General features: G+C 40.2%; 1 protein-coding gene across 2 annotated transcripts in view; it reads right to left on the reverse strand.

The window, feature by feature from the left end:
• LOC106061589 (transcription factor Sox-2-like) overlaps positions 1-17824 on the reverse strand; it is a 232945-nt gene that overhangs the window by 120039 nt on the left and 95082 nt on the right. For both annotated transcript variants that reach the window (XM_056012131.1, XM_056012136.1), the window contains one exon: positions 1653-1771. In XM_056012131.1, the coding sequence (XP_055868106.1) occupies positions 1653-1771 (119 nt within the window). Of the gene's footprint in view, positions 1-1652; positions 1772-17824 lie in introns of those variants that run through there.

The following is a 17824-nucleotide window of genomic DNA, read 5'->3' on the forward strand; positions in this document are numbered from 1 at the left end:
CTTGCTCATGTATGTAACCAGGGCCAGCCTTAGGCATAGGAAAACTAGGACCTCGCACAGGACTCAAAGAATTGTTCTAAAAGAAACAAATTGCGAACCTTGGATCAGATTTCAAGCATTGCAGCACTCCAGGGCTCTAAGTCTAGTAGCTTATCTCAAAGTCACCACTATTAAGACCTATCTGTTTAAAACTTTTTTAGATTAACTGTCATTTTAGCTCTCGTGTTTTTGTTTGTAATGTTATTACAGCGCCTTGAGCCTACATTTTGTTTGTTAACAGCGCTTTATAAATAAAATTATTATTATTATTATTATTATTATTATTATGTTTTGATCTACTTATTAAGACTACATTTGTTAAGAGACCATTGTTTCTTCCTTAAGGTGAAATGTCGAAACTTTATTTCTAGTCACGTGATCATGAATCGTCCACGAAACACATTTGCGATACACGACTTTAACGTATTTGTTGATTTCGATATAAATACAGGAAGTTTTTTGATGAATTCATTGCGTATTCTTCGTCTTAATTTTTTGTTTTTCTATTTCACGTGGCGCCCACCCTATTCACTTCGTCTAGGGCCCCCAATTACCTTAACCCAGCCCCGTTGTAACGTTCAAATATCTGGCTGATATTAGCCCAAAACTCGTGACAGGAGTTTAACTTCCGCGATCTGATACGGTTGAATGATTTTATTTTTTAAAAGTTTACTTTGTTTTCTACACATAGTTTTTTTTGTTTTTTACTTCCGGTCACAAGCAACAAACAAAGTCCAATGAAATCGACCAAGAATCGACACTTTTTAAAATGTCAACATCCTTTATGAGAAAGTGTAATTACGAAATGAAATTGTGTCCATAAATAATATGTGTGTAACAATTGGTTTGCCATTTCCAGGCACTACCTTCTCAAGGGAAGTAATTAGAAGTAATAATGGTGTTACAAGGAGAAGACAACCCCTGTAATTTAAATAGTATGAAAGGTATCAAAGAGACCCCCAAGTCAAAGTTAATCTCTTCAAAGTGACAGATTAGACAACCCTGTCAAACCGAGACTAGCGATCGCAGAAGGCCTGAACACTGACCTACAACGTCGTAACCTGTGGGCAGTAGAGACCAATAGTTCGTTGCCACGTCACAGGGTATGTACGACGCTTCAACGATCTATTTGTCTACACTGTCCGCGTGTTACACATCGCAGGCCTGTACAGGTCACGTCATCAGAGGCCTGTACAGGTTACGTCATCGCAGGCCTGTACGGGTCACGTCATCGCAGGTCTGTAGACGTGGAAACGAGCTAATCGCAGGTCAGTGTGGAAGCATACTTTGACGACTAGTCTCGGCTAAACTCTAGACCAGGGGTTCTCAACCTGTGGGTCGCGACCCCCTTGGGGCTCGATTTACCATTTGCAAGGAGTCGCTTAAGACCATCGAAAATATGGATTAGTATTGTCTACTCTTCTATTGCTATATGAATGTGTGTGTGTGGGGGGGGTCGCGGCAGAGTGGGGGATTATAAAAAGGGTCGCCGAGTTTAAAAGATTGAGAACCGCTGCTCTGGACAATAAAAAAAATACTCCTTAATAAACCAACTCCAGATGCAGATGTCTTGAAACAGAAAGGTATAGAATATATACGAAAAGATTACAGACCTTCAGGGCTATGCATAAATCCATCAAACATCAAAGGGAGGTAACAGGCATCTTTCAATTTGTCGCAGTTATCGAAAGGCTTTTCCTCGGGTGAGTCCGGCTTCGTTGAGTCTGGTGACCTAGATAATAATTATAATAAAATTAATATTATTATAATATTACAAAAGCTTATATGTATAAAATGATAATTTAGAGAAGGTCAAGTAACCTGAAAGAAATCTAATTAGGTCAAACAATTCTAAGAACTAACTTCAAATAAATAGATCTACCGGTAAATACTTTCATCTGTCGTCACATGGTATAACTCTTTACAGATTTGAAAAATGGCAATTTGAGAAAGACATCCATACAATTGTTAACTCTTTCTCTCCGTAATTTTTTACCACATTATGGTGGAATCAACGCTGGTATCGTCAGTTAGGAGGGAAAGAGTTAAAGCTCGTGTTTAAGTTTGCCAACAACTTGAGCACTACAAAGTGGGGTAGGTCATCTAGTTATTTTGAGAAATGTGGGATGCTTGGCTGAGAAGCCGAAATTGCCTGGCTAATGCTTGGCCACTTAACAAGGAGGCTCAAGTTCGAATTCTGACTCTAGCAGCTATGTCTAAGGGCAGTACGGAAACCTTCTCCCAGATCCCCCCTTCCCCCCCCCCCCCCACTGGTTTGCAAAAGAGATTGGACAATAGCGCACTGAGCATGCAAACATAAAAGTTGCGCTGTATAAGAGAAATTAAAAAAATAATAAGTAAGTATCTTATTAACAGGACAATATCCACACAAGGATACGCGAAGTTAGTTATTATCTAATTTTTTTTAAAGGAACTTCTGCAGTTTATAAGATAAGAGAAATAGATGGCTACAAATTAATGACTTGACCAGTAAAGTTTTCATGGTCAGCACCATGAAACATAAATTATCTCTTGCTTTCGGATGACAGGCTGATCGTGTCATAATTACAGATTTCAAAACAGAAGATGATTACGTCCTACGTTGAAGTAAGACCAGGCTATAATTGGTCACATGATACGTAGACATTTATTTCTGCAGCCAAGATTACAGCCACCTGTTGTCCTCTATACACCATCGGACTATCTCACCATTCAGGCAAAAATAAATGCATCATACGTACTTTAACATTAAATACAGCTCAAAAGTTAAAGGGAAACTCCGATGGTTTCTCAAATGTGAGTTATTGACATATTTAAATTTTGCGTTATAAAAAATTGTAATTGTAAACATTTTACCATTTCTAACCACTTAGAAACATATATATTTAATAAATTACACAGGAAAGTCTTGACATCTTAAAAAAAAAAAGATTATATGAGATTTTGGTTTTAGTTCATTAGGGCTCCACAGTCACATGAAAAAAGTGTTCGAGATGAACCATAGTCGCTCTACTACTGAAGAAGGCAAAATAATATAACTTATCTTATCTTATCTTATATAATACAGACGTTACTTCAAAAAAAAAGAAGATGATTACGTCCTACGCGTCATGCATTCAGTCATGCATATTAACGAATGACTTAAATTCTGCCAAGTCACTATTTTTTCCGGCTAGCTCAGGCAACCCATTCCATGCCCTAATAGCCCTAGGGAAGAAGGAGTATTTGTACAAATTTGTCCTAGCCTAGGGGACGAAGAATGTGCCTTTATCTTTGTGTCTTTCTGAGTATGTTTCTACCATCAGCGTACGTCACTTCCCTAAAACATACTGAACGCGAATGTGGATCTAACCAATCGTATTGCTTCATTCTTACAGTGGCTGCTAGGCTTAGTCATTGGTACAGTAATATAGATCTAAAAACATTAGGATAACCAACTTATACTAATAAAAAATACTTTAAAAAGAAAACAAAGCTTATATTAAGTGTAGTAGTAACAATTAGTTTGGATCAGTCATGTACTTAATACAGATCCAGACTAACAACAGTAAGTAATTGGTTAATATGCATGACTAAATGCATGATTCGTATGACGTAATCATCTTCTTTTTTGAAGTAACGTCTGTATTATATAAGATAAGATAATCTGTGCGATTAGAAATGTTTTTACCCATTTTTGTTCAGCGCAATTTCATGCCATTGGCTTTCTCCCTACGCTATGATCCTATCACTTGTTTGGACCAGGGGTATGGGGGAACGAAGAGGGGTATTTGGGTGATCGCTTTTTCATGTATTAAAAAAAAAAAGAGCGACCTGAACTCGAACTCTAGGGCTAAGGCCTCCTCAGCCACCTCAAACCATACGTAACTACTGTGCCAAAAAAAGAGCTTTTTATGAAAATAGGTTTAATAGTTATTTAAAAAATGTTCGTTCTACAAACAATAAAGGGGATTAATTCAAAAGTGCATCACCTTATCAGTCAAGTACAATTTCTCTTGTTCGAGATACCAAGCAAAATAATTAATTACCGATAATTGTCTATTTTAAAATTATTTCTTGTGTTTGCATGAAAAAAGAAATAATTGTGCAAAAATTTCAGCTTGATCTGAGACCGAGTGTGGGAGAAATAACATGCACCAATATTTTATCAGACAAAGTGTGTTGATATACGTTTTGTAATAAGAATCGTTAATACCCAACCACATTCCAGTCCCAAAAGTAAATAATGTCCGACTGTTTCTAACAAACTGGTCAGTGTAAGGCTAGCCTAGAACTTAAGAAGACTACGTGTAGTCGGCCATGACCAGACGATCGCGTGAAAGTGCTTGTTGTGTGTTGAGTGGTCAGGCGAGAAAATACGAACTGCCCTGGTTAGTCAAGCATGTAGATCTACAAGTTACACAGATCAAATGTTTCTGAACATATATTTTTTTTTCTTTGCTTACAAGATCTAAATCAGTGGTTCCCAAACTTTTTTGTCTCGTAGACCCCTTGCCATGTTTTCTGATTTTCGGTAGACCCCCTGCTTAACTTATATTGCATTTTTGCACATTCATATACTAATATTTTAAAATTAATTTCTAACTGCAGTGTACAAATTAATTAATTTGCCTTATGTATTATTGTAAAAGTTTTCGCAAAGAGTTTCTCGTGTATTTCTTGAGCTTTCACGTTTGGCTCAAATATTGGTCCTGCGGAGTTGTTTTCACCAACAGGAGAAGAGGCAAAGGTGAGTTACTGGCACCTAAACCAGTAAGCTTCGGGCAGGAGGGACTCATTAGCCTTGGCTTGCAGCCCACCTAGCCGAAGGAAAATAGAATTCAAACCTCTGCTGCTTTGCAGCTATACACATTGAAAAAAAAGGGAAAGGCTTCGTGGGTCAGCCCTGGGGAAAAATTATGGAGCTGAAGACCATTAGGTAGTTTGCAGCTTTACTGCTCATCCCACCGATGTTCCCTTGAACTGTAGTGTTGCTTAAAGAAATTCGTTTCATAATATCAGATGAAGGTTTCTGTAAAACAGTTTTTAAAACTACTTCAAGGACTGGTAAAAAATCAATGTTTTATCTATAATGTTTTTCATATTTGGCTATATTTTCTATATGATGTTGAAGGAAGATTTTGTGGATCTATTCTGACATTTTTTTCTCACTTTTATCTTTCTATCAGGGTGGCACCGTCTCAAATAATGCTCAAGTTTAATTGATTTCATATACAGGTTCTTATTATAGACAACCGCTTATTTAACAAGGAAATAAATGATCAACGCTTTAAAATCAATATTTCTTTTGGTTAAATATTAGTTACATGTAGACAAAATTAACTATTTAGATTAGTAGTGTAATTAAATACGACTATTTTACTTTTGAATTTATAATGTAATGATGAATAATTATATCTAAGGTACAAATCATTTATAAGTGTTTAAAATAGTTACATTAATGGGGTGTGAAAATTAAAGTCATAGACCCCCATGGACATCTCATAGACCCCCAATTTACTTTTTCACTTTCGTAGACCCCTTGGAAGTTTTCGTAGACCCCTGGGGGTCTATATAGATCACTTTGGGAATCACTGATCTAGATCGACCTGGATAGACCTCCATAAATCCATTCCTTTAACGAGGCTGTAAACTTTACTGCTAAATTTTACCAAAAAAAAATGAAAGTTATCACTTTTTTTGAGATTTCGAATCAAAGGCGGCATTAATAAACACATATAAATATATCCTTTTTAGTGTGTAACAATGTTAGTAACACACATCTTGCATAAATATGGTGCCGAGATTGCAGAAAAAAAGTAAATAGGCTGGTCAGGTTTACGTAGGTCAGGATTATATAGGTTACAAAATTTAGTGTTATCTTACGTCCCATAGAAACCCGGGAAAAATCTGACCGATTTGGATGCGCAGAAAAAAAGACGACAAATAAGAAGTTATGATTGACAATAATAACGAAAAGAATAGTATACTCCTTACCTTGTAAATGAAAACAAAAATTATATTTAAAATTGTCAAAATCATCGGAGTTTCCTTTTTAATGCTAAAAAAAAAAATAGTAAGCCAATATTTTCGGGTTGTTTTAAATGTATTATGCACATACATACAAACTATAAAAACAATACAATTTACGAGTGGAGATGATTTGCGATATTTATTCAAAATAATAGTACCCATACCGTACAATCGCTAGTTTCCTAATAGTTCGCTTTGGTTGTTTATGTTTTTTTTTTGTTTATATTGTTATAGAACTGGGTTGTACATGTTTGGGCTGAACATTTTGTTTTTCTGACACTGTGACCTTGGAAGATGGTTTATGAGGAACAATAGCCGCTCGCGTCCACAAGCTTAGATAATTGTGGTGTGATCATTAACCAGCAGGCTGCGTATTGATTACGCGCACGAAGATTTCCCGGCACCCTTCAGATCAGGACATTAAATTCGCATTTCTCTGGTCAAACTACCTCCCTAACCATCCCCTCCCCCAACAGTCACATACCAAAAAAAAAAAAAAAAAAAAGGTGAATGGTGTTGGTATCGCTACATCTCTATGTTCTTCTGCAAACACTACATTATGTGATGTGGACATGGGAACAAAGAGGTGGATATGTGAGCGACCTGGCGCGCAGGTAAGGCCAAGGACGAGACGAGGCAAGAGTAGGGCAGGGTTGAAAGGAATTCTCGGATGAAAGTCTAAAAAAAAAATATTAAAAAAAGTGAATTACGAACTGATAATTTATTTTGAAAGATTGGTGGTAGAGTTTAAGCGAGTAGCTGCCCTTGACTAGAGGCTGAACCAGTGACTACAAAAATTGACTGACTAACCAGTAATTGTGTGAAACCAGTGACTGACTGGAACCAGTAATGAACCAGTGACTGACTGGAATCAGTAATTGTGTGGAACAAGTGACTGACTGGAACCAGTAATTGTGTGGAACCAGTGACTGACTGGAACCAGTAATGAACCAGTGACTGACTGGAATCAGTAATGAACCAGTGACTGACTGGAACCAATAATGAACCAGTGACTGACTGGAATCAGTAATTGTGTGGAACAAGTGACTGACTGGAACCAGTAATTGTGTGAAACCAGTGACTGACTGGAACCAGTAATGAACCAGTGACTGACTGGAATCAGTAATTGTGTGGAACAAGTGACTGACTGGAACCAGTAATTTTGTGGAACCAGTGACTGACTGGAACCAGTAATGAACCAGTGACTGACTGGAATCAGTAATGAACCAGTGACTGACTGGAACCAGTAATGAACCAGTGACTGACTGGAATCAGTAATTGTGTGGAACAAGTGACTGACTGGAACCAGTAATTGTGTGAAACCAGTGACTGACTGGAACCAGTAATGAACCAGTGACTGACTGGAATCAGTAATTGTGTGGAACAAGTGACTGACTGGAACCAGTAATTTTGTGGAACCAGTGACTGACTGGAACCAGTAATTGTGTGGAACCAGTGACTGACTGGAACCAGTAATGAACCAATGACTGACTGGAACCAGTAATTGTGTGGAACCAGTGACAAACTTGAACCAGTAATTGTCTGGAACCAGTGACAACATTGAACCAGTAATTGTCTGGTTTAATTAACAGACTGGAACCAGTAACTTTCAGGAGCCAGTGATGAGACACCAGTGACTTTCCCTTATAACGCCAATCGACTTTTCTTCTCAAGGTATTCATTTCTTTGTTCGATATACTTGATAATAGTTGAGGTCAAAGGTCGTCATACTGTTGGTTGGTAGTGATGGTAAAGGGATTGCATTGTATATAAGTTTCATGTTTATAAACCCCAGGATGAGACAGTCCACTTCTAGTTAAACTCTACTGGACCAGAACATATGGCGACATCGCGCCTGGAAGTTAAAACACTTGTGGTCAGCTCTGACTGGGAACACGACTACTTCGCCCATAGTGGCTTGGCAAGAAGAAACTGACCTGTACCAGCTGTAAAGCCCTATGCCTACTAGCTTCAATACAGATCTATGCCTACTAGCTTCAATACAGATCTATTCTTACTAGCTTCCATACACATCTATGCCTACTAGCTTCAATACAAATCCATGCCTACTAGCTTCAATACAGATCTATGCCTACTAGCTTCAATACACATCTATGCCTACTAGCTTCAATACAAATCTATGCCTACTAGTTTCAATACAGATCTATGCCTACTAGCTTCAATACACATCTATGCCTACTAGCTTCAATACAAATCTATGCCTACTAGTTTCAATACAGATCTATGCCTACTAGCTTCAATACAGATCTATGCCTACTAGCTTCAATACAGACCTATGCCTACTAGCTTCAATACAAATCCATGCCTACTAGCTTCAATACAGACCTATGCCTACTAGCTTCAATACAAATCCATGCCTACTAGCTTCAATACAGATCTAGCGATCTTTCAGATACACATTTACACAATAATTTCAGAACTGGACAGTTGCCCTGTCGTGTGGTATGTGCTCTGGTCTGTCGTCTCAACGGTTCCAGGTTTGAACCCCGCCCTCTGCCAACCCCCCTTCCTCCGTCCTGTAATAATGTTTAATTGTAAAGGAGGTCAGCAATATGCAAATCAAAAGAAACAGACGAAACTGAACAGAAGTCTACGAGATGAGTAATAAACTGTGTCGGGCTGACCTTCCTTGTCACCGAAGTTCAGGGGTGATTTGACCTACCCAGCGTTCCAGGCCTCTGCTTGGGTCACGTCCTGTCCAAACTGTACTTTACGTACATGTGTGTTAGCACGTTATTCCTCAGCCCTGCCCACCCCTACCAAGCACACACTTATGTCTAAAACTTAACATTCGTACATAGGAGTAATTAGTTGTTGTTATTGTTGTTTTTTTCGTTTCAACGCCTTTTTCCCTCCAAGTTATCGCTCCTCCGACACACACACACTCGTAGCAAGCACACAGCCATGACTTTACTGCCATTGTTTTAGGGTGCCTATACAGTAAGAAAGACAACAATGCAACACATGCACGGGAGGGGCAGACACACATGCACACACATACATTCATATAAACGTATTTGGAGGAAAATAAACACACACACACAGGTAAACACACACACCGGTAAACACACATGTACTTGAGACATGGAAGACATTAATGTCCTTTTTTTTTTTAGATGTAAAAACATTGAGGCTAACAGTAAATATAAATTTAGAAGCAAACCATTAAAAACTAGGCTGTCTGTGTAGCACGTCTGATCAGTTGGAACAGTCTGGGACTTGTCAGTGCACTAGATCTAGCTAGCTGTGTCTGTCAGTGCACTAGATTTAGCTAGCTGTGTCTGTCAGTGCACTAGATGTAGCTAGCTGTGTCTGTCAGTGCACTAGATCTAGCTATCTGTGTCTGTCAGTGCACTAGATCTACCTATATGTGTCTGTCAGTGTATTAGATCTAACTAGCTGTGTCTATCAGTGTATTAGATCTAGCTAGATTTGTCTGTCGGTGCACTAGATTTAGATAGCTGTGTCTGTCAGTGTATTAGATCTAGCTAGATTTGTCTGTCGGTGCACTAGATTTAGCTAGCTGTGTCTGTCAGTGTATTAGATCTAGCTAGATTTGTCTGTCGGTGCACTAGATTTAGCTAGCTGTGTCTGTCAGTGTATTAGATCTAGCTAGCTGTGTCTGTCAGTGCACTAGATCTAGCTAGCTGTGTCTGTCAGTGCACTAGATCTACCTAGCTGTGTCTGTCAGTGCACTAGATTTAGCTAGCTGTGTCTGTCAGTGTATTAGATCTAGCTAGCTGTGTCTGTCAGTGTACTAGATCTAGCTAGCTGTGTCTGTCAGTGCATTAGATCTAGCTAGCTGTGTCTGTCAGTGCACTAGATCTACCTAGCTGTGTCTGTCAGTGCACTAGATATAGCTAGCTGTGTCTGTCAGTGCACTAGATGTAGCTAGCTGTGTCTGTCAGTGTACTAGATCTAGCTAGCTGTGCCTGTCAGTGTACTAGATTTAGCTAGCTGTGTCTGTCAGTGTATTAGAACTAGCTAGCTGTGTCTGTCAGTGTATTAGATCTAGCTAGCTGTGTCTGTCTGTGTACTTGATGTAGCTAGCTGTGTCTGTCTGTGTACTTGATGTAGCTAGCTGTGTCTGTCTGTGTACTTGATGTAGCTAGCTGTGTCTGTCAGTGTATTAGAACTAGCTAGCTGTGTCTGTCAGTGTACTAGATCTAGCTAGCTGTGTCTGTCAGTGTACTAGATTTATCTAGCTGTGTCTGTCAGTGCATTAGATCTAGCTAGCTGTGTCTGTCTGTGTACTCTATGTAGCTAGCTGTGTCTGTCAGTGCACTAGATCTAGCTAGCTGTGTATGTCAGTGCACTAGATCTAGCTGTCTGTCAGTGCACTAGCTAGCAATGCATGTCAGTCTGTCACTAGCTACCGTCGACATTCCGATGACGTCATTGTAAATGTGTAAAACTTCCTATCCCATAAACGAACGAACGAGTAACTGGTTTAATGCGACTTAATCCTCACCAGGTGCTACCATTAGTCTCTCTCTCTCCCTCTCCCTCTCTCTCTCTCTATGTGTGTGTCTCTCTCTCTATATATAATATTTTTATGAAAATTAACACTGCAAGGATTAAATTCATACCAGATATCAAAGCAAAAGCCACTAGGGCGGGGGAGGGGAGGAGTAATAAAGGGTGCGAAAAAAAATAAGCAGAAGTCCGCTTCAGTGGTAATTGCACCTGTGATAATCCTTTCCCTTACCCGAGAGTTCCCCACTACCACCCCACCACCACCATATAGCCATGGTCAAGTACCAAAGCAGAAACTCATCGACCCGCGTTACATCTATATAGCTCCAATGAAACGCACCCTCGACTGAGAATAGACACAGCGAGTCTCAGACTATTCGAATGAATTGACATCAGCTTCTCTTCCGAATATGAATTAGTTTGAAATGTATTTGTCAGGATGACTTATAGACAAAGTCCAAAGCTACGATACACGAAGTCCTATTCCGGTAGAACCTAGTGATGCTAGACATAGCTTAGTAATAGGTACGATGATACTTTTTGTATATTTGCACATGATTTTCCCGAGTGATAAAATGAAAGGAACAAATATAGACTAGTCTTAGAGGGCGTGGTGGTCAAGAGGTTAACCGCTTCGCAACCGAACCTAAAGGTCTTGAGTTCGAATCCCAGTGAAGACTAAGCTTTTGAAGTTCGGGATTCGTAGAACGCCCCTGAGTCCACCCAACTCTAATGTAAAATAAAGTTCCCCATGTAAAGGTCATCTACGGTTAATAAGAGTGTCATGTAGCCAGCACAACGACCAATCGCCTTTTCCCCAACTAATGTCAGGTTTCCATTAGAGCTGGGTGGACTCAGAGGCGCCAAAAGATCCCGAAATTAATAAATCCCAGTCTTCACCAGGATTCGAACCCAGTCCCCCCCAGGTTCGGAAGCCAAGCGCTTTACCGCTGCGCCTCCCAACTATGCTGGGGACCTGTCATACGTTGGGTAAGTTAAGGTGGTTTGGTCACATGACATGGTCAAATTACACGCGTTAACCATGGAAACATGAGCTGTACATTATCTCCTCTCCCCAGATGACCAGGTCTGGAAGCAGCACATTTAAATTACTTACCTTACTCTTGGGTATAATATTCAGTCCCTGGTTTACAATGAATACGATTTTTTTTTGTTGGGAAGGGGGGCCTTCTTAATAAGCATTTTTTCTGAGTGGCTGACAAGTTTCAGTTTGATTTCCACTACTGCAAATCACCAGGATTTAATTATCTTTGTAAAATTTCTTGTTGCTTTGAATGTGTTTTAAGCATTACAATTTCTATATCTAAAAACGGGAAAAAAAAAATATTTACTTTTAATTTGATCAAAATATAGGCGATGCTCTTTCCACACCAAGCCAGCTTTTTGATGCTGAGCTGTGGGCTCTTTTGAAGTCTGCGCCAAGGAAAATAGTGCGCTGTTCTTCACAGCTTTCAATACTGAATGTAGAGTAATATAGACAATTCAGAGATATGTCTATTTGGAAAGGAGTACTAACCAAGCGTCTATTCGGAAGAGACTTCACGTCATATTGTTTAAGATGCGTCTATTCGGAAGAGAGCTCCTGTCCTATTGACTAAGATGTGTCTATTCGTAAGAGAGTTTGTCATATTGAGACGTGTCTATTCTTATGAGAGTTTCCGTCAAATTGAGTAAGATGTGTCTATTCATAAGAGAGCTCCTGTCATATTGACTAAGATATGTCTATTCGCAATAGAGTTCCTTCCATTTTTGACTAAGATGCGTCTATTTTGGAAAAGAGCTCCTGTCCTATTGACAAAGATTTGTCTATTGTAATATGACATCAAAGAGACGCTGTCATCTCTTAAAATGCACTCAAGTGCCATAATGAAACAAGCTAAACTCCCCCACCCCCTTCACTTCTTGATTCCCTGCGCCACTGGTGTCAACAGCAGCGCCCTGTTTCAACATTCCTATGCAACTGGTCTTCGCCTTTAGGGGCCACGCTGGACAAAGAAGGGACAATGTATTTCACATCAATTGAGGCGCTGGAGGCGGGGTAACGAGGTGCGAGATGGAACGACAAGGGGGGGAGGGGGCGTCGTTGATGTGAGTACAGGTGTAAACAAAGGCACTCCATGTCAAATTGAAAAACGTGAGCGCTGTTTTAGGGAAGTTTTTTTTTTTTTTTTTTTAAATTGATTCCCACGGACCAAAGTCTCTCATGAGCCCTCCCCTTTTTTTTTCCCAACATCCCACTAACACATCAGCACTCTTACACCCACACACACCCACACAGAAGTAAACTTGCGTGGTAGAAAGTTTTTGATATTGAAGGATGAGATGGAGCCCAAAGACACGTCAGGTGAATAGGAAGCGGCGACTCCTGTTCCTCCTGTCTCCCTCTCCCTTCCCACCCCCCCCTCTCTATTTCAGCCCTTGCTGTCAGGGAGAGAACCAGGAGGACTAGCGGGGAGGAGTAGTCTTCCCCTGACACTCGAACGTGCCTATTATCGTCTCCTGTGTCCCCCAGCATCCCGAAATTGTCCCCCCTGCTGGACAGATGGCAGCGCTGTCGTGTCACGTGACCGTGGGCTCTACCTGGAGGATTGGAAAAGGGGGGACAGAGAGGGGGGGGCAGACTAGGGAAACGAAAACCTCGCCCAGAGGCGGCGACACCTTAGACTTTAATTTTGGAAGCAACTCATGGGTACACTGCAGTGTAATCTTTTTCATACGTTACAAACAAGCAATAACAAACAAATTCAACAAACAAATTCAACAAACAACCAATTCCTAAATTGTCACTCTAAAGGTGATATTCCAAAATGAACAAAGAGGCGACTGTGTTTAACCTCTTGGCCATTGAAAACGTGTCAGCCACTACAAGCGTACTCCTGATAATTTAGTTGATTAGACACTTTCAATAATTAATCCACAGTTGATGGCGCCCCAGCAGATCTGCACATTTAGTTATCACTGCGGGGAAAGGGGACGATCGATGTTTTTTTTCCCCCAGACGATTTAGTGACGAGTGACACTTTATATTACAATCGTTACAGCATGAGTCAAATTTTGAATAAAAAATTCCCAGCCTCCATTGGGGTCCAAACCCGAGACCCCCCCACCTCCTTAGTCAGGCAGCTAAGCGAACCCAGTAACACGTACACACACTCCATAAAATGTGTATACAATTTATTCCACGTTTCGGATGTTCCTTCAGAGTTGGAAGATAATCTACATCCTAACCCAAAACCTCCCGCAGGACGACGGGGGATGGCAGCGGGCAGGGTAGGAACCCGGGACCATCGTGACAAACCCAGCACTCATACAACACGACCAGGCAGCCATATAAAAAATAACGAAGTCCGTGTTGAGCTGAGATGTTACATCCTGTGTGCCATGTAACTTACTGTCTTACTGCTTTGTTATCGAACATGAAGTACTGATGGAACAAACTTTTTATCCAAAGACATTGGTTTTAAGCGAATCTATAGATCTGCTGCACTGTATGATGTTCCAATGATGTGTCTTAAGCTCTAATCCAAAAAAGCAATACGCAAAACGTACCTGAACATTAATTCATTAAACTATTGAATCATTTATATATTACATTCGGAAATTCCCGAACGTGACAGTCCTTTCAAGAATGCGATAGTCCTTTCAAGAACGCAAAAGTTTTTTGTTTTTTTTTTCAAAATCTATAATGGATCCAGATCTAGACCTACTTCTCTAGCCAAAATTAAATTTATATTCCTTTCTTTTACTTTGAAAACTAGAGTTTTATCCGTGTGGCCAACGAGCTAGTAATTTTTTCATCAAAAGTTAGATCGTTAGGGCCGGGTTTGTTTGTTTTTTAGATTCGTGTACAGTTTCCACCCACCCAGGGTCCATGAAGTTGTGACTTTGATAGAGGTATTGAAAAAATATTGCTTCTCCTCAATGAATAAATAGATTTTTGAGTAGTGTGCCTCTCTCCCATGGTTACAGCTTGCAGCTCAGCTCGGCCTTTGATTTCGATAAATCAAGATGTGCATAAATTGTAGGAAAGTTATTTGCCCAATTAGACTTTATTATCATCATAAAACGAGGAGTTCAGATTCCACCACAACAATTAGGCCTGCCAGCTATCCTATTGTACGAACATCAGATAACCGCACCCATTTCCCCCCCTGATTCCTTATCGATGTTCTACGCCACTGGCACGGACACCCCGTCGTCAGGCTCCCAGGGTATCCTCTTTCGCCAACGCCCTACCCTTCTTCTCCCTCCCCCCTCCCCTCCCACAAACACCAGAGGACAGGAGCAACAGGTGTGCCTCCCTCGCCTGCTGTCTGTTGATTAAAACTAAAACATGAGACGCAGCAAGAGAGACAGACTGTAGGAGATTGAGATGGCTTGGGGGAGGGGAGGGAATTAGAAAGGGGTGGGGATGTCCTCCAGGAGAAGATTGAGGACAGGAAATGTTTGTCTTTTCTTCACGGATGACTGGAGATTCACTGGAGTTAGATTTTGATGAGGCTGGACTCCTGACCTATACGCTTCTCTGTCTTTATTGAAATGTAGAACTAAAATGTCATGCATGTATTTCTGTCTTCTATCTATCTATCTATCCCATGCTACATTCTTCCTGTGATCTATATATCCCATACTGTCTCACCTTGCTGTCATCTATCCCATATTGCCTCAACTACATCCTTCCTATTATCTATCTATTTCATAACCCTTATACAACTACATCCGGCTACAATTTCCCAAACCAATTCTTGTTAAAAATCTAACCAGATGCTCAAACAACAAGTGCATGACTTACTATGAAACAGGGGCGTATGCCGATGGTGAGAAAGTGCACTCTTCAGTTTTAACGCCCCCCCCCTCCGTTTACCCCAAAACAATTTTTGAATAAATAAATTGATTCTTCTGGGGGGTTTTCAATGTGTGTACGTGTCCTTACGGAGAGGTACTGGTGGCATCAACAAGTGTAAGGGGTAGTAACCACTTTGATTTCCGAGATCCTAACCCTGGTGCCTTGAAATGTGACAGATGTTATGTGCTACTACACTCCACACAACTCCCCCTTTGCAGACACTGCGCCCACCCCTTTGAAACCGTAAACCATATCCTCTTTGAATGCCCCTCCCTAATCCACCTTAGGCAGACCCTACTTCCACTATAGCCCAACATAACCAACTACCCTGTACGGCAGTGCTGAACAACTGAAGAAATCAGGACACTTTTTTTCCTTGGCACAGTCTGCAAAAGAGCTCACAGCTCAGCAGCAATAAAGCTGGCTAGAAGAAGAAGAAGAATGTGCTACTACAGCTATACAGCAAGTGAGCAGTTCGGTCCACGGGCAATGTGGCTAAAAGGAACATTCTTATTTCAGTGGCAAAGATGCATTCTGGTCTCTTTGCAACGTTGCAAAAGTGCATTGCAGCTTTTGTTCACAAGCAGGCCATGATTCATTTTGGTTTTTATGTCTCTGTGCTATGATGATAAAAGGTGCATTTTGGTCTTTGTTTAATGTGGCAACGATGCCAGTAACATTGAGCCACGTGTAGGCTGCCAGTTACATTAAGTCACACGTAGTCTGCTAGTCATATTGAGCAACACTTAGGCTGACATAGACATTGAATCTCACGTAGGCCAGGCTGTCATAGGCATGGAATCGCACGTAGGCTGGGCTACAATAGACATTGAGTCTCACGTAGGCCAGGCTGACATATGCATTGAATCTCACGTAGGCTAGGCTGACATAGGCATAGAATCATTCCTAGACTAGGCTGTCATAGACATTGAGTCTCACGTAGGCTAGGCTGACATAGGCATTGAATCTCGCGTAGGCTATGCTGACATAGGCATGTAATCACACGTAGGCTAGGCTGTCATATATATATATATATATATATATATATATATATATATATATATATATATATATATATATATATATATATATATATATATATATATATATATATATATATATATATATTGAGTCTCACACAGGCTAGGCTAACATAGACATTGAGTCTCACGAAGGCTAGGCTGACATAGACATTGAGTCTCACATGGGCATTGAATCTCACGTAGGCCAGGCTGACATAGGCATTGAATCGCACGTGGGCTATGCTGACATAGACATTGAGGCACATGTAGACTGACAGTGACACTGATCCACATTGAAAAAAAAACAGGCATAAAATAAAGCATTGTCAACCCATCCATCCCCCTCAGCGTTTCTCTTACAAAACCGGAAACGGAATTTCATAATTCTGTAATACTGTTTTTAAAGCAATACTAAAAAAATGTATTTCTTTTTTCTAGTTATACATAAACATAGTAAATCTTCACTTCGAAAATAAAAAGAAGATGATATAACTTTTGCATGATATCCGTCAATTCTTTGCAATTAAGCGATAAAGATAAATCTATAACATATTAATACATATTAGGTGTGAGTTGTCATGAATAAAAAGGATGGATATTTAGATTGGCATATTTCTAAGACGATATGAATCAGTTTTCGACACAATCGATGAGTCCCAACCTTAAGCTCAACCCAATACGTCATATGTTAAGCAAGGAAGATAAATCCTTCAGACCTAAGCTAAAAATAACTCCAAGGGAGGAAAACCACGTCATGATTTTTTTTCTTTTCTTTTCTTTTCTTTTCCTTGTCGCTGGAAGCCTACGGTGGCAAGCAACACGGTGTAGAATTTCATCTACCGAGGCAAGGGGACAATGGGGCGGCAATTTACCTGGGGGGAGCGGGGGGGGGGGCTCTGTGTTTCGGTTGAACAATGGACAGGCAGGAAAGAGTGGGGGAAGTGGGGCCCCGATCTTACGTTCGACTTCGTCTTCGTTCCAATTCTGTGATCTTACGATTTTTTTTTTGATTTTTTTTTTAGGGATCTGAACGTCTCACTTGTCTCCCTGCAAAATCTTTACGGTAGAGTTATTCCCCTGTGTTTTTTTTTTTTGGGTGAAAATGGCGGGGGTGTATTAAGAACATACCAGGGTCTATTCCAAGGCAAAGCTTTTCAAAATAGTTGACATTTACTCCGGAACACTCTCCGAGATTATTTCCATATCACCTCCTGGATTATTTCCATATCACCTCCTGGATTATTTCGATGTTTCGGGATTATTTAAATACCACCCTTCAAGATTATTCCATTACCATGCTCAAGATCAGACTGCCTCTAACTTTTAAATATAACACAAAATTATTTTTTAAAATAAGTATTTACTTTATTTTCAGGATTATAACTCT

Source organism: Biomphalaria glabrata, chromosome 15 (assembly GCF_947242115.1).
Source record: "Biomphalaria glabrata chromosome 15, xgBioGlab47.1, whole genome shotgun sequence".
Taxonomy (NCBI): domain Eukaryota; kingdom Metazoa; phylum Mollusca; class Gastropoda; family Planorbidae; genus Biomphalaria; species Biomphalaria glabrata.